Source organism: Dioscorea cayenensis, chromosome 8, assembly GCF_009730915.1.
Source record: "Dioscorea cayenensis subsp. rotundata cultivar TDr96_F1 chromosome 8, TDr96_F1_v2_PseudoChromosome.rev07_lg8_w22 25.fasta, whole genome shotgun sequence".
Lineage (NCBI taxonomy): Eukaryota > Viridiplantae > Streptophyta > Magnoliopsida > Dioscoreales > Dioscoreaceae > Dioscorea > Dioscorea cayenensis.
Genome location: NC_052478.1, coordinates 5,595,527 through 5,622,793, shown reverse-complemented (window position 1 = coordinate 5,622,793; position 27,267 = coordinate 5,595,527). Strand labels below are relative to the sequence as shown.

The 27,267-nt window shown below is 38.0% G+C and overlaps 3 protein-coding genes across 3 annotated transcripts; 1 reads left to right on the top strand and 2 right to left on the bottom strand.

The window, feature by feature from the left end:
* Positions 1-170: 170 nt before the first annotated feature.
* On the bottom strand, positions 171-3,562 carry LOC120266312 (probable arabinose 5-phosphate isomerase). The gene is made up of 3 exons (XM_039273934.1): positions 2,918-3,562; positions 1,869-2,092; positions 171-507 (listed from the first exon to the last, which is right to left on the bottom strand). The coding sequence occupies exons 1-3, from the start codon at positions 3,560-3,562 to the stop codon at positions 351-353; spliced, it is 1,026 nt and encodes a 341-aa protein (XP_039129868.1). The 3' UTR covers positions 171-350.
* Positions 3,563-13,176: 9,614 nt separating this feature from the next.
* Positions 13,177-14,541, top strand: LOC120267191. The gene is made up of 2 exons (XM_039274887.1): positions 13,177-14,100; positions 14,299-14,541. The coding sequence occupies exons 1-2, from the start codon at positions 13,177-13,179 to the stop codon at positions 14,539-14,541; spliced, it is 1,167 nt and encodes a 388-aa protein (XP_039130821.1).
* A 6,222-nt stretch (positions 14,542-20,763) lies between these two features.
* Positions 20,764-22,174, bottom strand: LOC120266419 (EG45-like domain containing protein). Its single transcript, XM_039274043.1, has 3 exons — positions 22,033-22,174; positions 21,312-21,588; positions 20,764-20,894 (listed from the first exon to the last, which is right to left on the bottom strand). Exons 1-3 carry the CDS (start codon positions 22,139-22,141, stop codon positions 20,888-20,890), a joined length of 393 nt encoding a protein of 130 aa, XP_039129977.1. The 5' UTR covers positions 22,142-22,174; the 3' UTR covers positions 20,764-20,887.
* Positions 22,175-27,267: the final 5,093 nt, after the last annotated feature.

The window sequence follows — 27,267 nt, the reverse complement described above, 5'->3', positions numbered from 1 at the left end:
AATTTGATGTAAAAGTAATTAATTCTTAGTTAACCCCAATGTTAATTTTGATGCTAAATCTAGTTGCCACGAAGCTGCCGGCAAGTCTAATAAACTTGCCACATCAGCATTCGTTCCTGTTTTGACTTTGAATATTATGGTAACTTAATTCATAAAATTGCACAATTAGATCCATGAACCGCAACAGATACATTGAATTGACTAACTGAATAGTTACAACCCCAAAGCTTACCCAACAAATGCAAGAAGGAATCAAAGGAACCTCAAGGCCGCATAGTGAATGGCCTCAACAACAAAGCAATACAAATAATGGGAAATGCAAAGGATGCATGATACAATCTGATTAAACTTCACAGCCCAGCTGAAACCAGTCCATGCAAAGTGATGATCCCAATAACAATATTTGCATCATCAACAACAGGCAGAAATTGCACTGGAGATGGGGGTGACTCCATCTTCTGCATCGCTTCAACTGCCTTCGCATCCGGGCTGATCGTTCTTGGATTCCTGTTTGCAAATCATTAGGGACTGTTATTCTTGAGGAGAAGAGAACTACTGATAATTAGCGAGCAAAAGAATGCACCAGAGTGCACCGCAAGGGAAGAGAAAAAGAACGGCAAGAAATGCGTACTTAAATGAGCAGAATATATGAAGAAAACCATACGTTCAAACCTAATGCTGACAACGTCAGCTTCTAGCTATTCAACTGCATGTTAGTCATTAAATCTGCATCCTTATTTCAAAGTTGAAACAAGGAATTCCTAATGCTATGTAATGATAATTGCAGGAGTCAAAATGGAACTGTAAAGTATCAATCTCTGCCAATTATGGTAAGTCTGATAAAGAATTTCTATACATCAGCAGAAGATGATGGGATCTTGTGGAAGACAAACTGATAGCATAATTCTCACAAGTAAATGCTATCTAGGCAATTACCATGAATGTACTAATCAACAATATGTGTTAGATTATCAGAAAATTTATTTCAAACACGAGGCACTGCAAAACTTCTGTTGTCTTTTTCTGATGGATATGCACTGCAAAATTCTGGCATTTTCTTCTGATGGATATTGTGAAATATTTGTCAGAAGAATGCTACCGAAAAAGCTATCTATTTGAATTTCAGAAAGAATACTCACAACAGAAACTCTTAAATCCCAGTAACTTCATTATCACCACATACATTAAGCAAGTTTCACCATAAAGAAAAGTTATCTGCTCATTCTTCTCATGCTTATGTTTATTTATGTTTTTGTTTAAACCTGTACAAGATTACATAAGGGTGGTTGGATGTTCAGCAAAACAATATTCCCATTACTTCCAGTTAACAACAAATTCACATGGTGCTACTTACTATCATAGGATGTTGTGGCTCTCTTTTGCTTAACGGTTATGGCAATCAATTAGATGCGCACAAAGATCGCTTTTGTCTTCAGATAAATTTGTGGGGTAGTTACTAAGGTCCACCAAATAATCAGTGCCCCAATATATTTCAAGGAGAAAGAGTGGCTCTAGCATTAACTAGCAGGAATAAACAAGCATAATATGAAACACAATCATTTTAAATGGTATACACATGTGCATCAGTACCAAGGACAAGAAGGGACAGAAACTGATATCTGGGTTATCATAAAGAAAAAGGGCTCAAAACATAAAATGAAACTTGTCTGCTAATCACAGCCAAACAAATGATCAGGCAATAATTATCCGTGATTCAGATGCCACATTCACAATCAAACCAGTCACCTCATATTAGTTTTCTCAAGGGTCCTTATATGCAATGAAATTTAGTGTTAAGAAATAAAAATTACGGACAGGGTACTATGATCATGCCAAAAAAGATAATTTCAAGAATATTAGCAGGGTACCTGTTGCACATCTCTCCCACAGTAAGCTTGAAGATGCCTTCACCACTATTCTTAAGTGTACGCCTGAGGTCACCGTCTGTAAATGTCCCAATCAAATGGTGCTTGTCATCGACTACAAGCAGGCATCCACAGCCTTTACTTGTCAATTCGGTAAGCTGATCCATTATCAAGTCCCCTTCCTTGCAAATAGGGATTGCATCATTCTTCTTCATGACATCTCTCACCTGTGAAGGAGCAGTCAAGATACTCAATACCCGCCATTCCAAGAAAGCATTTCTAATGGGCTGCATCATAGTCCATCCACCAGTATGAAGCATGCAACGTGAAAGTATTGCAAACTTAGAATTGGCAATTTTCCACATAAACTATTTGCTTACAGTGCTTAATTCATCTCCATTCTAAGTTTACCCATCCGATAGATTATAAACTGACAGCATCCTGGAAGCAAATGTGAGCACAAGGAATCCATTGCTAGATGAAGGATAGGAACAATAGTTACCATGCTAGAGTCAGCAAAGAGTTTTGATTGCAGACCTAAAGCGTGAATGCAGTTATCATAATAGGTAATAAACTATTTCAACAATTTCAGTAACTATGAATAATGCAGTCGATCTACCACACAATGAGAAACACCATCTCAATCAAGTCTACATTAACTTGCCATATACATGTAAAATATGGTCCCCACTCCAATAATCAATCATCACACAAACAATAGAACGCAATTAGAAAAAAAAAAATTACAAACTAATCAATCCCTACTTAGAAATTAAGATAACAGAGTTCGCATGATAATGGAAAACAAGTGAAAAAAAAAATCACAATCTCCATTTAAGGGCAGGAAATATAGATCTAATGGCAATCAAATCAGTCAGTAACAATGTATCCTAAATTTTATAATGAACACTCATTGGCATTAGCAAAATCGAATTGTATGCACAAATGCAGATCCCTGAATTGAATAGCATTAATAGAACATTATAAATAAATAAAATGGAAAGCTTTATATCTTTAAATTCTAAAGACATTGCAGTAGATAGGTATAATACCTTGAAGATGAGGCTCTTGCCGATCTTGCCAGCGGGGTGATTGGAAGCATACTGCTCAACAGTGAGCTTCCGGGCGCCCATGAGCGCGACTGCCACGGTGTCCCCGAACAACATCTGAATTGCCGCCGACGTGACGGGCGCCATTCCAAAGGGGCAGAGCTCTCGTTCCAATGGCAAGTACACGCTCATATCGCATAACCCAGCCAAAGGGCTGCCCTCCTTAGACGTCACGGCGATGAGGAACGCGCCCTTGGCGCGGGCGCAGGGAACAAGGCTAAGGAGCTCGTCAGAGGCGCCGGACTTGGACAGGAGGACGAGGAGGTCAGAGGGGCGAAGCGAGCCGATGTCACCGTGAAGGGCGTCGACGGGGGGGAGGAAGGCGGCGCGGTGAAAGCCGAGGGAAGCTAGGGTCTGGGCGATCTTGTGCGCGACGAAGCCTGACTTGCCGATGCCGGTGAAGAAGACGGAGCCAGGGGCATCGAGGAGGGTCTGGGCGAAGGCATGAGCTTGGGACAGATCAAGCTTGTCAAAGAAATGGTTGAGGAGATGCTGCTGGGCCTTGAAGAGATGGCGGAGCTCTGCCTCGCTCATCGTCGCTCCGCCGAGCTTCTCGCCGGAGGTCAGCGCCGGAGGCAAAGAACCCATTTTTCTCTCTTTTTTTTTCTTTCTTTTTTTATTTTTTATTTTTTGAATTACGAGAATGACGCGAATTGACAAGCTGGAGATCTGAAGGATATAAAGGGCCCTTAAGCGGTACGGTGTCTGGAGGAATAAGATAACGTTAAGAGGCTTCATGCGAATATACTAGATCAAATTCATATTAAAAATATTTAAATATTCCATATAAAAATATGAATTACTGTAGAACATTTCCATAATATACTAGGTTTAAAAATCCAAAAAATGAAAAAGTTGAATATATAGCTCTCTGGTAATTATATAAATATATATTTTTTTTTTTTAAAAAAAAGCAGATTTAACACCTTTGAAAAGGCAAAGATTAGGAGTATATAGAGAAAACATTAATACGAGATTATTGAATTGTTTCAAGGGCATAAGTGGAAATACATCAGTTTAGGCGTGTCTCGCGTGGTGTTCGTTATTAGTGCTTCAGATCGGAGTACCTGTGTCGGTGAGAGATGTAAGGCTGGGAATTTGAGAACTTATAATTTTGCCTCGAGATCTGATCTCAATTCAAGATGGTAAAGATTTTTAATTCCTTTTTAAAAACTTGTTTATTTATTTATTTTATTTTATTTTTTTTTATTATTATTATTTACAAAAACAAGAGAGCACATAGGATAATGCCCACAATTATAAAATTGATTATTTGACCTGTGTACCTTGTGTACCTGTATACAGACCATCCGATGATATAAAATTAATACTGTAAATCTGCACCTATAATCAAAGACCTATTATTATCACTACATCTAGTGCTATTTAAATTGAAAATTTAAACTTCTTACATTGATTCGTTGTAAGGCTATTGTCATTGGGTTATAAAAAAATTATTAAGCATACAAAAATGTGAGACCCAAAATTAAAAATTCAAAAAAATATATTTTATATTTATATATAAATACGTCTAGACATAAATATCATATATAATATAAAAATCTTTATTTTTATTATTTATTATTAAAAAAAGTTCTACCATGTTAATATACTGTCCTAATTTAATCAATTCTTTTATTACTTCTATATTATTATATAAAAATTAGTATTTGTAATTCTCCGATGCTTATTATCTAAGAACAAGCATATATATATATATATATATTACGGTTGACGACAAATGCCGCCCCACAAAAGAGTATTAAAGGGGCAAGTAGATACAATAGTGCATCAGTTATAGTGGCTTAATGACCCATTAGAAAATTATTATTTGGGGCAAGCTAACACGATGGGTAATTAAGACATGTTACATACATCTAAGATGATACATCAATAATATAATAATAAACCCCTTACCTCGTGAGTCTAGAGGAACGAAGGATATAACTCCTCTCACATGGAACTCGGTGAACAATGGCATAAATAATATAGATACAATATTTTTACACTATTGTTACAGTCCTTCACTGCAAGGGAATCGATGTTATACTACTTATCTCAAAGTGACTTTTCACTGACCTATTTAGTAATTTTCATAAACATATAATTTCATTCACGAGGTATGCCTATGGTAATGCTTTGATTTTTTTTTTTTTATTCAAAATATGTTTTTTAAAAAATATTGAATACCAATTTATTAAAATTTAATAAAATGTTTTAGAGGTTTGGAGATTTACATAAAAAATTGTAAATAAATTTAGGAGAGATTTTTGTTCAAAAAATTTTAAACTAAAAAAATGTTTATCGCTAGAGTCAGTTTCATGTACCGCAGTTGCTTGATCATACGCCATTGAGCAACATAATGAGCAGGCATGTGTCTTTTAATTATATAAAACAATGAGTTTGAAAAATAACGTTATATTAGCCAAAATACTCCTTCTACTGTTTTTTCTCTCTCTTTTATTTTGATTTTTCAACTCAAAAAGGGTCCCAACTAATCTGGTCCAGATAGTGATGATGGCTATTGAAACTATTGTTTAAAGTTGTTGAGGTGGCTTTTTCCCCTTAAAATATGATTAACAAATATTAATAAAAAAAAGTGGGAACTCCTACTCATCGTTATAAGTACTGCATCTCGCTATGTTCGCTAGCTTCACCACTTTGATCTCCATCTCCAATATCCCTATCCCAATCCCAATGAGGACGAAGAAAGCCATGGACCTTACTTCACTAGAGATCACACCAATGGTGGTGTTGTTGCTTCCAACGCCGGTGCAAGTCATGAAACATCTAGTCAAGGGGCACTTCTTGGTGATGGTGTTGGCTTTAGTGATATAGCAGCAAGACGTCCTAGTGGTCATTCATCAGGATCCGAAAAACAAACCGAAACCTCATGTGATCATCACCAGAGAAAGTGGCAACACACTTAGAGCTCACATCTTGGAAGTCGGTAGACGGATGCGATGTTTTTACTGCGTTGTAACCTATTCTCGTAGCCAACAATGAGGAGTTTGTATACTCAATAGTAAGGGCACGGTTACTAATGTCAATCTCTGACAATGGGCATCTGAAGGAGCTATCGTCACTCTCCATGGTCGATTTGAAATTCTTTCCCTCTTTGGGTCTTTTCTTCCTCCTACAGCTCCACCTGATCTACAAGTCTCATTGTTTTCCTCACCGGAGGGTAAGGGCAGGTGGTCGGAGGGAGCATTGTAGGGGCACTTATAGCTGATTACCAACAAAAAAAAGACTTTATGATTAGTTTATGTACTTAGTGGTATTGGCATAATCACTAATGAGATTAGTTTTTATGCTTTAATAAACGGTTATTCCCAAACTTTTTTAATATTTTCTTAATCATATTTTTAAGGGGTTAAAAACCCACCTCAACAACTTTAAACGAAAGTTTCAATGGGCATCACTGTGTAGACTAATTTTACTCATTTTTAAGAGTAGACGGATTAGTTGGAACATTTTCTAAATAAAGGGATCAAAAGGGAAGATAGAGAAAAATAGAGAGACTATTTTGGGTAATATACCAAAAATAACCCAAGACATTTTGATTATATTTTTTAAATAAATTATACAAATAGATAAATCATGATTTTATTAACAAAAGGTGAATAAATACATGACATAAAAACAAAACACGAGGATACAAAAATAAGAAATAATTATAATTAGTGTTTAGATATCCCTATAAGAGTAGCATAGATAGAGATAAAATAAAAGAGACAAAAATGGAAAGATAGAGAGACTAGGTGTTGGCATCGATGTAGGATCAAACTTCCTTGGTCCTTGCCATGAGGGGGAATATGGTTTAATGGTACATCTTGCTCATGAAGTTAAGGCTACATTTAATAGTAGAGTAGATGTTTTTTTTTTTTGAGGAAGAGGAGCGGGATGAACCCACTAGAGACCCCAGAGGCGTGCACAAACCTCAATGGAACAAGTGGGGAAGGGGCCGCGCTCACATGGGCGTTGGTACCACCCGTACACAATCACTATTCACAACTTCCAGAAATGTGCCCTCAGCCGAGAATCGAACTCTCACCACTCGATGAGAGCTCTATCGGCGACCCGTGTACCAATAGACCCAAAGGTCATTGGCAATAGTAGAGTAGATGTTACATCTCTTAGATTGTTCTTCTTCCGAGTCTTGGCCGTCTTAGGACCCTCAGTAATTCTTCTTTGTGGATAGGTGTAATGGGGCCATGTAGTGCTTGGCCTTGGCACGGGCATGGTGGGGCCACTTGGGCGAGGGATGGCCATGGGCAGGGTCATCCCATGAAGACAAGGTAGATAAGTTGTATGGTCGGCTATAGCAATTGGTCATGAGCAAGAGTGATTTCCCGCACGACCAACTTTGAGGCATGATCGGGGCGCGTGGGCAGGAGCCGCGCACCATGATCGAGTGGGTGTGGTGTGACAAGGCAGCATCAAGCCAGGAAAGACCAAAAAATATTCCATGGAACTTGACTAGTTGATTGAAGTGGCCGAGCAGATCTTGACTTGGCCGAGTCAGCCAGTCAAATGTGACCCAGGCAGCTGAGGAAAATTGCCGCAATCGAGCCACCAGGTAGCCCTATAGAGGAAAGTTATCACTGTTGAGCCCGTCAGGCACTGTGATCAAGATGGCTTAGAGGATTCTACCGTAACTAAGCATGTCCAAGACGGTATAGGTAGACTTAGCAAGGCGACAGACACCTCAGCCCAGAAACGTCACAACATGGCGCTATGTCATGGTAGTGTGTTCGGATGACCCGACCATGCACAAATATGGTCCTGTATGGCCTAACAGGGGTCAGGATGGGCCAATATGGTGCAGCATGCACGGTGATGGCTCTGCGTTCTTTCTTCCATGCCATCGGCAAGGCATAGGGGTGCCTTTGGGGACTTGATTTTTGGCTAAGTCTATATATGTGATGCTTGGTCCTTGGTGGCAGGGAGAGATTTGTTTGGTCGTAAGGCTAGTTGTAAACATTCTTTCAAACTCATAGAGTCAAGATTTTACTCTCTTTACTTCGGCATCCCTTTGTTTGTTGAAGAAGTGATTGAAGTTGGCAGGTTGGCAGTGCGCGTGGATATACATGGAATGGGGGATCATGGAGTAGATGGGACGGTGCTGAGGCAAGGTGAGGAAAAAGGACGCGCAACATGGATCGGGGGATGGTGCTGTTCCGGCCCAGATCGGATGCTCTCTGAAGAGTTAGGAAGGAAAGTATGGTGTCTGAGAAATGGTAGTTGAAGCAGTTGGAGTTTTATGAATTAATGAATAGTTTAATGTAGTCAATCTCTCGGTGTGAGAGAATGACCAATGCTGGCACACTTTAAACTTAGAATGTGACCAATGGTAGCTTAGTTTTTTGGTTCAGCCAATCTAGTGATGGCCTTTTGTCTACTGGTTGTATTACTTTTATTATAAATACTAATGGTAGTGCTGGATGCTAATTGGGTCTCATCGCCTTTTAACACATTTTTGTCGCTTGTTTGACTCCTTGACTAAGTGTGAGAGATCGCTAGGCATTTCATCAAACGTCCGTTGCTCTCTTGAGCATTTCTTCAAACACTTCCATTCTTTGCATCTCTAGGGTGCTTCAACCTGTCAATCTGGTATCAGAGCTCTTAGGAGATGGCAACCAGTAGCTCGTTGGCGTCGACCGGCACTCCGGTGTGCCTCTCTCAACCGTCGGTTCCCGTGTTCAATGGCCAGGAGTACGGCCGGTGGAACTTGCGGATGAAGACCGTTTTCATGTCCCAGGAGCTGTGGGACTTGGTGGAGAACGGCTGGACGGAGACGAAGGATGAAGCTGCGGAGAGAGAGAATAGGAAGCGAGATGCGAAGGCTCTCTCCCTGATCCAGCAAGCTGTGGACTGTCAGAACCTTGATCGGATCGCTGAGGCCAAAATAGCACATGAAGCTTGGGAGGTCCTGAGGAAGCACAGCCTTGGAACATCCAAGGTGCTGTCGGTGAGGATTCAGGCGCTTCGGCAAGACTTTGAGACGCTGCAGATGGGAGACGATGAAGGTATACAGGGGTACATCTCTCGAGTGATAACTATCACCAACCAGATCAAGACGCTAGGACATAAGCTCAAGGAACCCGAAGTGGTGTCCAAGGTGCTCCGGAGTTTAGCGCCGAAGTTCGACTGGGTTGCAGTCGCGATCGAGGAATCAAAGGAGATTGCAAAGCTCACACTCGACGATCTCTGCGGCACACTACAAGCCCATGAGGTGAGAGTGAACCGCGCGGCAGGAAAGGTAGGCGAAAGGGCTCTTCATACCAAGATCGAGCAATCAGGTGCCAATGTCAACAAGAATGGCGGTTTTGGGAGCTCGTGGGGTGAAGATAGAGGTCGCGGGAGGTCCTTTGCTCGTGGGAGAGGTAGAGGTCGCAGTGGACGAGGAAGAGGCATGGACAATAAGAGTCACATTCAGTGCTTCCAGTGCAAGAAATTCGGGCACATGAAAGCCGAATGCCGAGCATGAGATAAGCAGCCAGAGAAGGGAGCTGGACTAGTAGCTGAAGAAGGGAGCACAGAGAATCTCTTCATGGCAAGTAGCTCCACAGGTACTCATTCTAACACTGTGTGGCTGATAGACTCAGGGTGCTCAAATCACATGACCGGTGATAAATTATTATTCAGTGAGCTTGATGAGTCACTGAATGTCACGGTGAGGTTAGGGGATGATAAAGAAATGAAGGTGTGCGGTGTGGGGACAGTTGCAGTGAATTCACAGTCAGGAATACAGAAGAGGTTGCAAGGTGTTCAGTATGTGCCGGGGCTCGCGCACAATCTATTGAGTGTGGGACAGCTGCTCTCCAAGTGCTACTCAGTGATGTTCGAGATGAACCAATGTATTATCAGGGATATTCATGAGAAGGAGTGTGTGATCTTTGTCCCAAGAACAAGTAACAATATGTTCCCATTAGATGTTGCAAAGATGGAGAACTTTGTAATGACGGTGAGTAGTCCAGCAGATGAAGAACTGTGGCATTTGAGACTCGGGCATCTCAACTATAAGAGCCTGATGTCCACGGCACACAAGAAAATTGTGAGAGGAATGCCCGAACTGAAGAAGAAAATTCAGTGTGAGGAGTGTGTTATGACAAAGCAAGCAAGAACCCCTTTTCCCAGTGGGGTAGCACGAAGAGCAAGTGCATGTCTGGAATTAGTGCACATGGATCTCTGTGGTCCCATGAGTGAAGATACACTGGGAGGTAATCGATACTTCTATTTGTTAGTTGATGACTATAGCAGGTGGTGTACATTCTATTTCATCAAAAACAAATCAGAAGCGTGTGCAAAGTTCCAATCGTTTCATACACTGATGGAGAGGCAGTCGGGGATGAAGCTAAAGTCAATACGAAGTAATCGAGGTGGGGAATTCTCTTCAAGCGAATTCCTGCAATACTGTGATAGATATGGAATTAAAAGGGAATTCACGGCGCCCTATACACCGCAGCAAAACGGTGTTGTGGAGAGGAAAAATAGGACGGTGGTGGAAATGGCAAAGAGTCTCTTGAAGAGTGGAGAATTACCACTAGGTTTTTGGGGAGAAGCTGTGTCCACCGCTGTGCATCTAGTGAATAGAAGCCCGACCAGTGCACTGCGCAACATGACCCCCTATGAAGCATGGCATGGAGTTAAACCGAATGTGAGTTATCTTCGTGTATTCGGGTGTATTGCTTTTGCTTTAATACCCTCTCATAAATTGAAAAAGCTCAGTGATAAATCTGAGAAGTGTGTGCTCATTGGCTATTGTTCTGAAGCCAAAGCATACAGATTGTAAAATCCCTTTTCCTGCAAGATTGTTGTATGCAGGGATGTTGTATTTCATGAAGGATCTCGGTGGAACTGGGATGCGAGAAGTCCTGGAATGCATGAGATCTTAACTGAAGAGTCAATTGATATCTCTGGTGGTGCAGTTTCAGACAATGATGCTGGTGAAGAAACTATCACACAAAATGCTGGTCCTGAGACTGAACAAACAGGAGATGAAACACCAAGGAAGACACGATTGTTGACTGACATTTATAGCACATGTACTTTTGCATTGTGTGTAGGTGATCCACAAGACTTTAATGAAGCAGTGAAACTCAGAGGCTGGCAAGAGGCAATGAACTCAGAAATTGCTGCAATTGAGAAAAACAACACATGGGTGTTGTGTGAATTGCCTCCAGGGAAGCGCGCAGTGGGACTGAAGTGGATTTATAAGTCGAAGGTGAATGCCCAAGGTCAAGTAGTGAAGTTAAAGGCACGGTTGGTGGCCAAGGGGTACTCACAGAAATATGGGGTGGACTATGAAGAGGTGTTCTCCCCTGTGGCTCGACTGGAAACGGTGAGATTTGTGTTGGCATTGGCAGCACATGTAGGGTGGCAGGTGTTCCATTTCGATGTCAAGTCGGCTTTTTTGAACGGAGACATTGAAGAAGAGGTGTTTGTCTCACAACCAGAAGGATATATAGTTAAAGAGAGAGAACATCTGGTCTATAGATTGAAGAAGGCACTCTACGGGTTGAAGCAGGCCCCTCGTGCGTGGTATAGCAGGATTGACCATCATTTCCGAGAACATGGTTATATCAGGAGCCAATGTGAGCATACTCTATATCGGAAGGAACTATCGAATGGAGACAGTTTACTGCTAAGCTTGTATGTCGATGACATTATCTATACAAGCTCATCAAGAATTCTCATCGAACAGTTCAAGAAGGAGATGATGATGACCTTCGAGATGTCAGATTTAGGAGAATTAAATTACTTTCTGGGTTTTGAAGTGAAGCAAGAATGTAACGGCATTTTCATTAGACAAAAGAATTACATAGAAGTGATGATACATCAGTTGCACATGAAGAATTGTAAACCAGTACAGACCCCGATGGGTGTGGGTGATAGGTCACAGGGATCCACTGAAGAGGAACTTGGAGATCCAAGATTGTATCGCAGCTTGGTTGGGAAGTTGCTGTATGTGAATCACACTCGCCCAGACATCTGTTACTCTGTGAGTTATCTCTCTAGATTTATGAATTCCCAAGGATTAGTTCACTTCTCAGCTGCAAAGAGAGTGGTGAGGTACTTAGCAGGCACCAAGGAGCTGGGACTGTGGTTCTACCGGGGTAATGAGGCAACACTTGAAGCTTTCTCAGACAGTGACTGGGGAGGCTCACTACCTGATAGGAAGAGCACCACAGGGATGCTGATCAGACTGGGAACAAGTGCAGTTTCATGGAGCACAAAAAAGCAAGAAATCGTGGCCCTTTCAACCACGGAGGCAGAGTATGTGGCTGCTACGTCTACTGCATGCCAAGTTGTGTGGTTTAGAAGGCTATTACAGGAATGTGGGTGCTTAATCAGTTGTTCAACCAGACTGTGGTGTGATAATCAGTCGGCAATAGCAGTGGCCAAAAATCCCACGCATCATGGAAGGACAAAGCACATAGATGTGCGATATCACTTCATCAGAGAGCTGATAGCTGACGGTGTGATCTCTATTCATCATTGCTCCACCGACAACCAACTTGCAGATATATTTACCAAGGCTCTTCCACCTGAGAAGCATATGCAGATGAGAAGCTTGATTGGAGTTCACACACTTCAATCAAAGGGGAGTGTTGAAGAAGTGATTGAAGTTGGCAGGTTGGCAGTGCGCGTGGATATACATGGAATGGGGGATCATGGAGTAGATGGGACGGTGATGAGGCAAGGTGAGGAAAAAGGACGCGCAACATGGATCGGGGGATGGTGCTGTTCCGGCCCAGATCGGATGCTCTCTGAAGAGTTAGGAAGGAAAGTATGGTGTCTGAGAAATGGTAGTTGAAGCAGTTGGAGTTTTATGAATTAATGAATAGTTTAATGTAGTCAATCTCTCGGTGTGAGAGAATGACCAATGCTGGCACACTTTAAACTTAGAATGTGACCAATGGTAGCTTAGTTTTTTGGTTCAGCCAATCTAGTGATGGCCTTTTGTCTACTGGTTGTATTACTTTATTATAAATACTAATGGTAGTGCTGGATGCTAATTGGGTCTCATCAGCTTTAACACATTTTGCTGCTTGTTTGACTCCTTGACTAAGTGTGAGAGATCGCTAGGCATTTCATCAAACGTCTGGTTGCTCTCTTGAGCATTTCTTCAAACACTTCCATTCTTTGCATCTCTAGGGTGCTTCAACCTGTCAATCTGGTATCAGAGCTCTTAGGAGATGGCAACCAGTAGCTCGTTGGCGTCGACCGGCACTCCGGTGTGCCTCTCTCAACCGTCGGTTCCCGTGTTCAATGGCCAGGAGTACGGCCGGTGGAACTTGCGGATGAATACCGTTTTCAGGTCCCAGGAGCTGTGGGACTTGGTGGAGAACGGCTGGACGGAGACGAAGGATGAAGCTATGGAGAGGGAGAATAGGAACCGAGATGCGAAGGCTCTCTCCCTGATCCAGCAAGCTGTGGACGGTCCGAACCTTGATCGGATCGCTGAGGCCAAAACAGCACATGAAGCTTGGGAGGTCTTGAGGAAGCACAGCCTTGGAACGTCCAAGGTGCTGTCGGTGAGGATTCAGGCGCTTCGGCAAGACTTTGAGACGCTACAGATGGGAGACGATGAAGGTGTACAGGGGTACATTTCTCGAGTGATAACTATCACCAACCAGATCAAGGCGCTAGGACATAAGCTCAAGGAACCTGAAGTAGTGTCCAAGGTGCTTCGGAGTTTAGCACCGAAGTTCGACTGGGTTACAGTCGCGATCGAGGAGTCAAAGGAGATTGCAAAGCTCACACTCGACGACCTCTGCGGCACACTACAAGCCTATGAGGTGAGAGTGAACCACGCGGCAGGAAAGGTAGGCGAAAGGGCTCTTCATACCAAGATCGAGCAACCAGGTGCTAATGTCAACAAGAATGGTGGTTTTGGGAGCTCGTGGGGTGAAGGTAGAGGTCGCGGGAGGTGCTTTGCTCGTGGGAGAGGTAGAGGTCACAGTGGCCGAGGAAGAGGCATGGACAATAAGAGTCACATTCAGTGCTTCCAGTGCAAGAAATTCGGGCACATGAAAGCCGAATGCCGAGCACGAGATAAGCAGCCAGAGAAGGGAGCTGGACTAGTAGCTGAAGAAGGGAGCACAGAGAATCTCTTCATGGCAAGTAGCTCCACAGGTACTTATTCTAACACTGTGTAGCTAATAGACTCAGGGTGCTCAAATCACATGACTGGTGATAAATTATTATTCAGTGAGTTTGATGAGTCACTGAAAGTCACTATGAGGTTAGGGGATGATAAAGAAATGAAGGTGTGCGGTGTGGGGACAGTTGCAGTGAATTCACAGTCATGAATACAGAAGAGGTTGCAAGGTGTTCAGTATGTGCCGGGACTCGCGCACAATCTATTGAGTGTGGGACAGCTGCTCTCCAGGGGCTACTCAGTGATGTTCGAGAAGAACCAATGCATTATCAGGGATAATCATGAGAAGGAGCGTGTGATCTCTGTCCCAAGAACAAGCAACAATATGTTCCCATTAGATGTTGCAAAGATGGAGAACTTTGTAATGACGGTGAGGAGTCAAGCAGATGAAGAACTGTAGCATTTGAGACTCGGGCATCTCAACTATAAGAGCCTGATGTCCATGGCACACAAGAAAATTGTGAGAGGAATGCCCGAACTGAAGAAGAAAATTCAGTGTGAGGAGTGTGTTATGACAAAGCAAGCAAGAACCCCTTTTCCCAGTGGGGTAGCACGAAGAACAAGTGCATGTCTGGAATTAGTGCACATGGATCTCTGTGGTCCCATGAGTAAAGATACACTGGGAGGTAATCGATACTTCTATTTGTTAGTTGATGACTATAGCAGGTGGTGTACAGTCTATTTCATCAAAAACAAATCAGAAGCGTTTGCAAAGTTCCAATCGTTTCATACACTGATGGAGAGACAGTCGGGGATGAAGCTAAAGTCAATACGAAGTGATCGATGTGGGGAATTCTCTTCAAGCGAATTCCTGCAATACTGTGAAAGATATGGAATTAAAAGGGAATTCACAGCGCCCTATACACCGCAGCAAAACGGTGTTGTGGAGAGGAAAAATAGGACGGTGGTGGAAATGGCAAAGAGTCTCTTGAAGAGTGGAGAATTACCACTAAGGTTTTGGGGAGAAGCTGTGTCCACTGCTGTGCATCTAGTGAATAGAAGCCCGACCAGTGCACTGTGCAACATGACCCCCTATGAAGCATGGCATGGAGTTAAACCGAATGTGAGTTATCTTCGTGTATTCGGGTGTATTGCTTTTGCTTTAATACCCTCTCATAAATTGAAAAAGCTCAGTGATAAATCTGAGAAGTGTGTGCTCATTGGCTATTGTTCTGAAGCCAAAGCATACAGATTGTAAAATCCCTTTTCCTGCAAGATTGTTGTATGCAGGGATGTTGTATTTCATGAAGGATCTCGGTGGAACTGGGATGCGAGAAGTCCTGGAATGCATGAGATCTTAACTGAAGAGTCAATTGATATCTCTGGTGGTGCAGTTTCAGACAATGATGCTGGTGAAGAAACTATCACACAAAATGCTGGTCCTGAGACTGAACAAACAGGAGATGAAACACCAAGGAAGACACGATTGTTGACTGACATTTATAGCACATGTACTTTTGCATTGTGTGTAGGTGATCCACAAGACTTTAATGAAGCAGTGAAACTCAGAGGCTGGCAAGAGGCAATGAACTCAGAAATTGCTGCAATTGAGAAAAACAACACATGGGTGTTGTGTGAATTGCCTCCAGGGAAGCGCGCAGTGGGACTGAAGTGGATTTATAAGTCGAAGGTGAATGCCCAAGGTCAAGTAGTGAAGTTAAAGGCACGGTTGGTGGCCAAGGGGTACTCACAGAAATATGGGGTGGACTATGAAGAGGTGTTCTCCCCTGTGGCTCGACTGGAAACGGTGAGATTTGTGTTGGCATTGGCAGCACATGTAGGGTGGCAGGTGTTCCATTTCGATGTCAAGTCGGCTTTTTTGAACGGAGACATTGAAGAAGAGGTGTTTGTCTCACAACCAGAAGGATATATAGTTAAAGAGAGAGAACATCTGGTCTATAGATTGAAGAAGGCACTCTACGGGTTGAAGCAGGCCCCTCGTGCGTGGTATAGCAGGATTGACCATCATTTCCGAGAACATGGTTATATCAGGAGCCAATGTGAGCATACTCTATATCGGAAGGAACTATCGAATGGAGACAGTTTACTGCTAAGCTTGTATGTCGATGACATTATCTATACAAGCTCATCAAGAATTCTCATCGAACAGTTCAAGAAGGAGATGATGATGACCTTCGAGATGTCAGATTTAGGAGAATTAAATTACTTTCTGGGTTTTGAAGTGAAGCAAGAATGTAACGGCATTTTCATTAGACAAAAGAATTACATAGAAGTGATGATACATCAGTTGCACATGAAGAATTGTAAACCAGTACAGACCCCGATGGGTGTGGGTGATAGGTCACAGGGATCCACTGAAGAGGAACTTGGAGATCCAAGATTGTATCGCAGCTTGGTTGGGAAGTTGCTGTATGTGAATCACACTCGCCCAGACATCTGTTACTCTGTGAGTTATCTCTCTAGATTTATGAATTCCCAAGGATTAGTTCACTTCTCAGCTGCAAAGAGAGTGGTGAGGTACTTAGCAGGCACCAAGGAGCTGGGACTGTGGTTCTACCGGGGTAATGAGGCAACACTTGAAGCTTTCTCAGACAGTGACTGGGGAGGCTCACTACCTGATAGGAAGAGCACCACAGGGATGCTGATCAGACTGGGAACAAGTGCAGTTTCATGGAGCACAAAAAAGCAAGAAATCGTGGCCCTTTCAACCACGGAGGCAGAGTATGTGGCTGCTACGTCTACTGCATGCCAAGTTGTGTGGTTTAGAAGGCTATTACAGGAATGTGGGTGCTTAATCAGTTGTTCAACCAGACTGTGGTGTGATAATCAGTCGGCAATAGCAGTGGCCAAAAATCCCACGCATCATGGAAGGACAAAGCACATAGATGTGCGATATCACTTCATCAGAGAGCTGATAGCTGACGGTGTGATCTCTATTCATCATTGCTCCACCGACAACCAACTTGCAGATATATTTACCAAGGCTCTTCCACCTGAGAAGCATATGCAGATGAGAAGCTTGATTGGAGTTCACACACTTCAATCAAAGGGGAGTGTTGAAGAAGTGATTGAAGTTGGCAGGTTGGCAGTGCGCGTGGATATACATGGAATGGGGGATCATGGAGTAGATGGGACGGTGATGAGGCAAGGTGAGGAAAAAGGACGCGCAACATGGATCGGGGGATGGTGCTGTTCCGGCCCAGATCGGATGCTCTCTGAAGAGTTAGGAAGGAAAGTATGGTGTCTGAGAAATGGTAGTTGAAGCAGTTGGAGTTTTATGAATTAATGAATAGTTTAATGTAGTCAATCTCTCGGTGTGAGAGAATGACCAATGCTGGCACACTTTAAACTTAGGGTGTGACCAATGGTAGCTTAGTTTTTTGGTTCAGCCAATCTAGTGATGGCCTCTTGTCTACTGGTTGTATTACTTTATTATAAATACTAATGGTAGTGCTGGATGCTGATTGGGTCTCATCAGCTTTAACACATTTTGCTGCTTGTTTGACTCCTTGACTAAGTGTGAGAGATCGCTAGGCATTTCATCAAACGTCTGGTTGCTCTCTTGAGCATTTCTTCAAACAATTCCATTCTTTGCATCTCCAGGGTGCTTCAACCTGTCATTGTTCTCTTATCTTTTTTACTTAGCTTTTCCTTGGCATAACTTTTGTTGATGCTGACTTACATCGGCCAAGTGACGCATGGGCTGAGTGATGAAGAATACAACCGGTGACAATAGGGGTGATGGAAGGGTGATAAAAGTAGCATCCTTATTCTAACGAGATAAAGATTTCTTTAGGGCATCATTGTGCCAAGCAATGTAGAGTGCCCAATAGGAGAGCCTAAGTAGAGCTAGAGAATTTCTTTTGAGAACTCTAGGGGAGAGAGCCTCAATTTTGCTGGAGAAATTCCTATCATCCTCCTAGGGAGCCCTATCAAAGGCATCTTTGACAGGTTAGCACGCTTAAGATCTTGAGTAAGGAAGCTGTCAGCACAACCCAAACATGGGATTTAAGGTTATCCTCATCCCAGTTGACAATGACATCATCTACAACATCATCGACTTGGGGATTCTTGTGAAACTACTGAGGTACCATGCTCCTATAATGAAATGCCACTTGTAACCAAAAAGGAATATCTTTTATTGTTAATGGTTTTGAGTTAGTATTATTAGGAACACAAGATTTAGTGACAACATCCAAAATTAGATTGGATCCAACTTAAATGGGCCAATGCTAGTGTTGAGAGAGGACTTGGAGCATCTTTGCTTTTGAATGGGCGCAATTGAAGAGAATCTGGGTTCAATGCTACCATTGATCTAAACCAAATCACATGATTTAAATGAGTTTAAGAAGACTTGGGTGTGATCAACTATACGTTAGGTTTGATGGAACCAAGTTTAGGCTATACATTTAATTAAAAACTTATAAGTGACAATTGGAACTCCTTTCTTTTCTTTTCTTTTTTTTTTTTCTAGAGTGGATAAAGCACTTAAAATATATTAGACAAGATAGCAAGTGTAGCACAATGAATTTGAATAAGAATTAAAGATATAGATAATTAAAACCAATAGCCACTCAAAATCCAGTATAGGTGAGTAAGTGACCCAACAATAAAGAAGAGAAGAAGGTGAACGAGTAGGACGGAGGAGACCAATACAAACTCTTTTGCAACTATACAAGAAGCATTTATTTATAGAAAATCTGAACTATAACAATTAAAGTTAAGAAATTATTTTGTAAATATGGTTTTGTTTTATGTCATTCTGCTTAAAAATTGAGTTTAAAGGCTAGTTTTATTTTTGAATATATAAATAAAATATATTTTCAATAATTATGAAAAATTTAACTATATAAAAATAATATTTTAAATAATTAGATAAGTCCTTAATTTGAAGATGAGGGATATCATGGTTGACTAGATTATTTAATAGTATTCTATGTTCTAGAAAAATACTAGATGAATGAAAAAAAGGTTTTTTTAATACTTATGTATAAAAGCAAGGGGCATTTTTGTTAGTGGGTTTACTATTTTATCGTAGTAATGAAATTCCCACATTAATAAAGTGGAAAGTAATACGCTTTGAAATGTTACAGTAATTTATAATGATAAATCACGTTTGGTTCGAAACTCATAATACAGTCAATATTTTATTATTGCTTTTGGTTGATCATAATAATCAACGGGGTAAAGTGGCAATATTCCCAAAATAACCCCGAACATCAAATTTGCATCAAATTTTAAATAAAAATGAAACAAAATTTTTAAGTGAAATATAATTAATAATACAAACCAAAATTAATATATATTAACTTTAACACAGTCAATACACATATAATTATTAAAATATGACTACAACAAATAATAAAATATAAATTTAAAATGACGATTTAAAATTGAGGGGGTAAGTAAGTATGATTATTAAGTCTTATCATTAAAATTTTAGAGTAATTTCATTTTCAAAAAGTTATATTGTAAGGGCAAATTATTTAAAAATTTTAGCCTATATTACCACGACTTTGTAACCCAAGATAGACACATGTTTTGGACATAATATAATTATGATTTTTTTTAATATAATATTTTCCTAGTAGGATTTTCAATATATTATCAACATTAGCGATGCTACAAATCAAAATGCAATAATATTTTCATGTTACAACATGATTTCTGAGAATATTTTTCACATTACCAGAACCAAATGGCCACTGAAGGTGATATTCAATGCTGTAACAACTATAGTAAAATTAACTTATGAGTCATACTGTGAAGCTTTAAGAGAACAATTGGGCAAAGTTTGAGGCACAAAACTTGTGTTTCATTAAATTAATTTTTGGTTTTGTGGCGGGAAGGTCAACTGTAAAATCAAATTTTTACTTTAAGATAATTGATGTAGAAGTATAGAAATTCAAATAGAAATAAAGATTTGCATGTGATCTTTATCGGTTTAAAAAAGGTGTATTATAAGGTACCTAAGAAAGTCGTTTGGTGAGTTCTTAAAAGGAAGAGGTTATTAGTACATATATAAGCCTTATAAAAAATATATATGTATGATAGCTTTGTCACTAAAATTAGGATTTTGGAAAAAAGTATAAAGAGTTCCCTTGGTATTCCTATAGATCTACATTATGGTCGACATTAAGCCATTACTTGTTTGCTTTAATTATGAATGAACTAATTAAGCACATTCATGATCTGATCTTTGGTGTATGTTTTTTTTTACAGATAATGTCATTTTAGTTAATGAAAGTAAAAACTGTAGTAATTTGAAATTGGAGAGGCAGATACATTGTTTAGAAGTTAAAGTTTATAAGTTAAGTGGGGTAAAAACGGAATATTTGAAATATATATATTTTTTTGTAATAAAGCAAGCAGAAATGTTTTGGTTCTCAACAAAGCAATACTGAAAGTAAAAGCTTTATGTAAGTAACCTAGATAGTCCCAACATCTTTGTTTTATAGTGATAAGTATGAAATATATTTTCTAAACTGTGATTATTAAAAATTTGAGGTATATATTTTGAATGAGAGTTAGTTAATATTCGCAACTAATAAAACGAGTCTAATTTCAAATTAATTAATAACTGATTAAAAAAAAAACATTTATCTCATTGTGCGCACATTCATCGAACAAAATCCACAGCGGAAATAACCACTATAAGGGAAACATTTATTTATTTATTACCACCATAAAAGACATAGTTTCTTTTGAGTTAAAACCTTGTAATTCATAATTAGAAGATGTCAACCATATATAGATGATTAATCATTCTTTTATAGCGCTCCACCCTAGACCCTGCAAATTAACCAAATGAAGCAAGTTAAACACTGTCTTGATTCTTGCCTTTTCTCATATACTATACTACTACTTCAAATTAAAATACCCCAAAAAATTTACTCGTAATTACTAATATATCTTTCCAAAAATCATATTTAATTATTCATGAAACTTTATAGAATTTTTGTACTTACTTTACCTCTATAATTAATAATTAATTTATAAATTTTACGAAAACACAGACTGAAATTAATTAATTTTTTATAGTTTCTAAATATGAATGAAGAGCTGATAAATGATAATTTAAATTTTAAAAAAATTCTCAGTTAATTTTTAATAAACAATATAGGATATAAGTAAATATTGTTTTTATGATCAAACAAATTAACCCATTAATTAGTACATATGGTAAAATATGAAACAATATATACTTACTGGGTGAAGTCAATGTTGATTTTGCCAGCATCAGGATCAGCAATGATGGAGAAAGCCTCTTGAGACAAGTCAATGGTACCTTGGCAACCAGCAGGGCAATAGTCTACGACGGTGACAACAACACTGGTTCCTTTGCATGGTTGTGGCACGCCTTGGTTCGTCGGACCGGTGCATGTGACCGAGTACCTCCGGCCACATGCGGCACCGTTGTCCCATATTACATCACTCGCAGCAGCGATCATCACTCCTTCGTCTTCGTTCCCATAACAAGCTGATGCTGCACATGCATGCATATATGATAATGTATTAGCCAAAGAGGAGGAATATTATAATCATGCAAGTTAAGGCAATAGAGAAACATATAGATATAACTCACAACAAGAGAAATTAATTATACAACTCACAACAAGTGATAGAACCGTACCACTAAACTAAAGGGAGGCAAATCTCACAGTAACAAGAAAAGAGAGTCTTTGCATTGAGGTCCCTATATTTAAAATATAACGATACTTATGCCATGGTTATTAGATCAAAATCTAAATCTAACAAATATTATGCAGGCTTTTTTGCTCTTATATGCATGTTTTGTTTTTACTATAAAAAAATTCCAATTTCAAAAAAGGAGTTACATCAATAATAATCATTATATGATGATCTAACAACAACTCTGAACATATTTTTTAATTTAAAATCTAATAATAAGGAATTATCGGGCCCTAACGAGTGTAGGGAGGCGTGTAGTAAGTGGCAGTGCCAGAGTCGGCAAGCACAGAGGAAGCAGAGGAGAGAAGAACGGCCGCCAAGACAAGAGCTACGGTATACTTAGCCATTGTTATATATCAAGCTTTGTATATGTTCTTTATATTGTGATATTAATTTTTTGATGAAGCGAAGGGAACTCCCTTGGCCTCCTTTATATATGACCATATGCATCTACACATATTAATTACCCATTTAATGAACTAAAGGGTTTTCCTTACCAGCAATTGTGTTGTTGATTAGAGTACACGCCTAGTCCAATCTTGGTTGGATGGCTACAAATCCTTGAACTTAATTTTCCAAATTAGAAGCCCTTGAAAATTACCTTCATGTGTTGTTGAGAAGAGCACATCAAGTCCGATATATATATATATATATATATATATATATATATATATATATATATATATTTATATATTTGGAAGATGAGCTGCCTAACAGCTAAGAAAGACAGAAGTGTGCACAAATATAGCTAGTCCAGTGTGACGGCGAATCTTACACAAGTATAGTTATCAAATAATAAAATAATAGGTGGCTTCAGTAACAAAGCCAGGAATTTTTTTTTGAGGGTATCAAATAAAAAGAGAATTTTTCTTATGATAGAGTAATATATTTTAACAAATATTTTTTAAATAATATAATTTTTTATAACAATAATGTTCTCTAACTACTAAATGTAAATTTCATAAAAAATTATTGGTAATGAATAAATAGTCTTTTTGAAGTTAAAGTATTCGTAGAAAAACTCCATGACTTTGAGAATTTCCCAAAGGGTCCTTCCTTTTTTTGATATGTTACTTTTTAGACCTTCTGACAATAAATTGGTTGATGTTGACATAAAGGTAGCTGATATTGACAAGATTTGCTCTTAGTTTTTTAAGAGGAACACATGAACAAATGATTTTAAATAGGAATGTAAGATTTTAAATGGAAAGTCATAATATTAAATAAGAAAAGATAACATATTAAGTGAAAACTTATGTAGTTACACATAAACACACAATGTTAAACAAAAACTATAAATATAAAACAAGGAGTACATGTTATAATATATAATAAACTAACGGAGTAAGTTGCCATGACGGAAAAAAAAATGTACTTGAAAAGGAGGGTCTGTCTAGAAAATTCAAATATCAGAGGATATGTCTGGGATGTTATGAAACTATCAGGGATCTCTAATTTATTTTCCAAAATTTATAATAATATAATTTTTTATAGTAGCTAATTTATAAAAAACCATGAGACCACCTCATGCTAGATTGTAAAAAGCTACCAAGGCCAAACTATTAACTTTTTTAAATATTTTTTAAAAAAATTATATATATATATATATAATTGATAAAAAACCATGAGACCACCTCATGCTAGATTGTAAAAAGCTAACAAGGCCAAACTATTAACTTTTTTAAATATTTTTAAAAAAAATTATATATATATATATATATATATATATATATAGCCATTAATTTGTGTAAAATAAGGGTGGCCATGGCCTCTTCGGCCCCCTGGCTGGCTGGCTCCATCACTGCGTGGCTCTACCTGTTGTGCCGTGATTAATGTGATGTTAATGATCTCGAAGAAGAAAATAATCACTATTACTATGAATTAACCACTGAGATGGTGAGATCGATGGTCTATTTGCTATTTTTTTATTAATAGTTGATAAGTACTTTTTATTTAAGAAATTATTAAAAAAATAAACAAATAAAGAGGTACACCAGTTACGATGACATACAAACTTTTAAAAAAAATTAATTTTAGAGGGGTGAAATCACTGTTTCTCCCATATGAGACCCACATTTAGGCCCGTAAACAGTATAAAAATAGTATTAGATCCAAATGTATAGTGCATAAACAGTATTATCGGGAAAAAGATTCAAATCCTTACCTTTCCCCTTGACACTCTTGTGTCATATTATTGGACTATCCAATAGTTGACTTTGCTAATTTTCTTTTATACCAACAATACTAATTAATCATCCTTTAATCATCTGAATTAGCAAATTGACTTAACCTCCCTCCTTCAATATCAACTAAAGTGGTTTCCAACTTACCGTATTTCATATGTGCATGCATGTGCCTTGAAGATGTTTGAAGATGTGCGTGATGTACTATGAGGATACAACCGCTTCTTGGTTTTTGGTTTGCGTGTTACTTACGGTATTTTAATTAGGGGCTTTCTTAAATATAATCCTGTTTTTAGAAGTTCTCAGAAAATCGCTTGGGACCATCCTGACACTAAAAATTCTTCCTCCGTCTATTTCAACCGATTTGTGTCTTTGTCACGCTTCGAATTTGATCCAATCGCCCGAATCGTAAACAAATGGTTGTACATCCACATAACCGGAATCCTATAGACATGTTCGGTTATCTGTTTTAATAAATCAGTGATTTATCTGTTTTAATCAGATAAAATAGACATGCAAAATTTTAAAACCCATATAACAAAACCATAAAACTCTAGAAAATTATAAAATTTTAAAAATATAAAAATCTATCGGATTCAAAGTATAAAAGATTGAAGGCCTACAACATGGGCCTATAACAAGAAAAATAATAACAACTTAATTTATTTCAAAAATACTCTAGGTACTCCATTATTTACAAACCTATACCTTATTTCTGAAAAAAAATATACATACAAGTTTATAAGCTTAACAACCCAATAAGTAAGCCACTAAAAATAATTGAGATTATACATGCTTATTTATACTCGGTAACCCAAGCTAGAATTTCATAGGTTATTTATTTATTTTAGGTGACTCGAGCTAAATTATCAGCGGCCATTATCGTTTAGATAAAGCAATACAAAACTATAGTTTCATCTTTACGAAGGTGTATGTGGACATGGTTAGTGGTTGACCCTAATGATAATGTTATTGCATAGTTTATTTGAAGACTATAAATAATTATAACAAAATAACTTGGTGTCCAAAATATCAATAAAGTCATAAATCAGATATATCATTAATTGCAAAAGTAAACAAATATTTATCACAATAAAATTCACAAATTTTCAAATCTTTATTGAAGTAGGAGTATTACAAAGTAATTTTTTATGATCTCATTTTTTAATAAAAATAATCCAATTATTTTTGAAATAATTAGTAGACTTCACAATTCAATACTTAACAAGTATAATCAACTAATTGAATAAATAAATAATTCAATAAAAGTAGTACAAAAAGTTGATAAATAATTAAATAGAAAATTAAGCTAGTAAATAGCCAATGCATAATTTGAGGAAATAAATAAATAGACAACAATAATCAAACAAGTAAATTAGAAAGAGTTAAAACATCTAACATTTTTATTTATATATATACTAGAATTTATATATGGTGTTACTTATTTAACTAATGCTCAGAAACTCCAGTTCTTACACTAAATCAAGCCTTTTGGGATGCCTTTTACTTCGGAAGAAATCTTGTTAGTTTCACCAACAATATGAAATTTAAAATATTCAAGGGTATGCAAGAAAATTTTCAAGACAATGATGATACTACAAAGGTTAAGAAGCCAATAAGCAAGGATTTTACAAAAATGAGATTTTAGAAGTGTACAAATGCAAAAACGTCAAGCTATTATTCTATTCTTCCAAGTATAGATTCTTATAAGAGTATAGCAGTAATTATCCACTCTAAATGGGGCATACAACCTTGAGCACTAAATTTAGCATAACTCTGCCTACATACCTATAATTTTCCAAATCACAAAATTCTTACTTATAAGAAAACTAGACACTTAAAGGTCATTTGGTTCAAGGAATCTTACATTTCTGTTTGTAATAGAATTACTGTGATTTTACAACTCATATTGAGGGGAATATGTATGTTTAATTGACAAATGCAATAATGTAGTTGGGATGTAACAATATAATATTTGGTTAGCTATGAATCTTATATTATCTATTGATTTTTTTATTAAAATACCTTTAATTATCTAATAATAGGTGGGTAATATATCAAAATTTTAAATATCAAAATTGTTTTATAATCAATATGTGTCATTATTAAGAGAAAGTACAATTTTAATTTTATTAATATTAATTAGGTCAAAACTTAATTATTTGAAATAAAGTTATATAATCTCAAATGTTTTTCTTATCTCCAACTAAATATTTCAATAAATATATTTACATACAAGTGTGTAAAGAAAAAACATGAAAAATTCTTTTGATGTTTTCGTGATTTTATTAGATTTAAAGAGGATAATGGAAAAAAAAATTTCACATTCCTGATAATACTGCTCAAGATTCCGGAGATGTAATATTTCTACATTAAGCGACAAACATGATAAATTTACATTATCTTGTTCAAATTCCAGGGGTATTCTAATATTACCCCCAGCCAAATGTCATCTTAATTAGGGCTATGATATATCTATGTTTCACAACGATCAATTTGAATGGTCACCTACTTTTGCTAACTGGTAAATTCAGACAGTAGAGTCGTGGAAACATTTGTTTATTCCATATTTTGGACCTTACCCAAAGCAGTAAACCAAATACCTACTACAGGCCAAGAAGCCAAGAAGAAATGTAAAGAACGTGAATTGTTGAAACACATGAAAGATCCTTTTTTGCCCCCTGTCTCTTATCCCTAAGAGGTCTTCCTCCACTAGGAGGTTTTTTCGAAAAACTCCATTTATTCTGGTGTGGATGGTAGGTGGGCCTATATTTGCTTCGAATCATTGTTATTTGACTCGGACCTATTTTGAAAAAGTCAAGGTATTTCGAATATTTATTGAATAAGTGATGATCAAAGGATTCTTACTTAAAAAACCTGAGTTTAGTTTGGGACTTTATTCAATATCATCGTGGTTCTAGTATGAATCTAAGGTTTAAATTGATTCACGGGGTCTCAACAAGAGAATTTCTATTCTATTATTCTATTAATAGTATATTCTATTAATAATAAAACAAGAGTAAATCTGCATTACATAAAAAAAAAAAATAGATCAAATAAAAAAAATAAGGAAGAGAAGATTCAAAACTCCTTTAATGTTCAACATAAAGAAAGACGGATGAGCCAACTTAATTTGGTATTATCTTTCACAAAGAAGAAATTCCGTCTTTTTTGTTATTTCATATTTTCGGGTAAAATAGAATCAAGTGGTTAAGAAGTTTTGAACTTTTTATTACATATCTGTTGAAAATTAGTATTTGTGCTCTTGAGCCGAGATGAAATTCTTATAT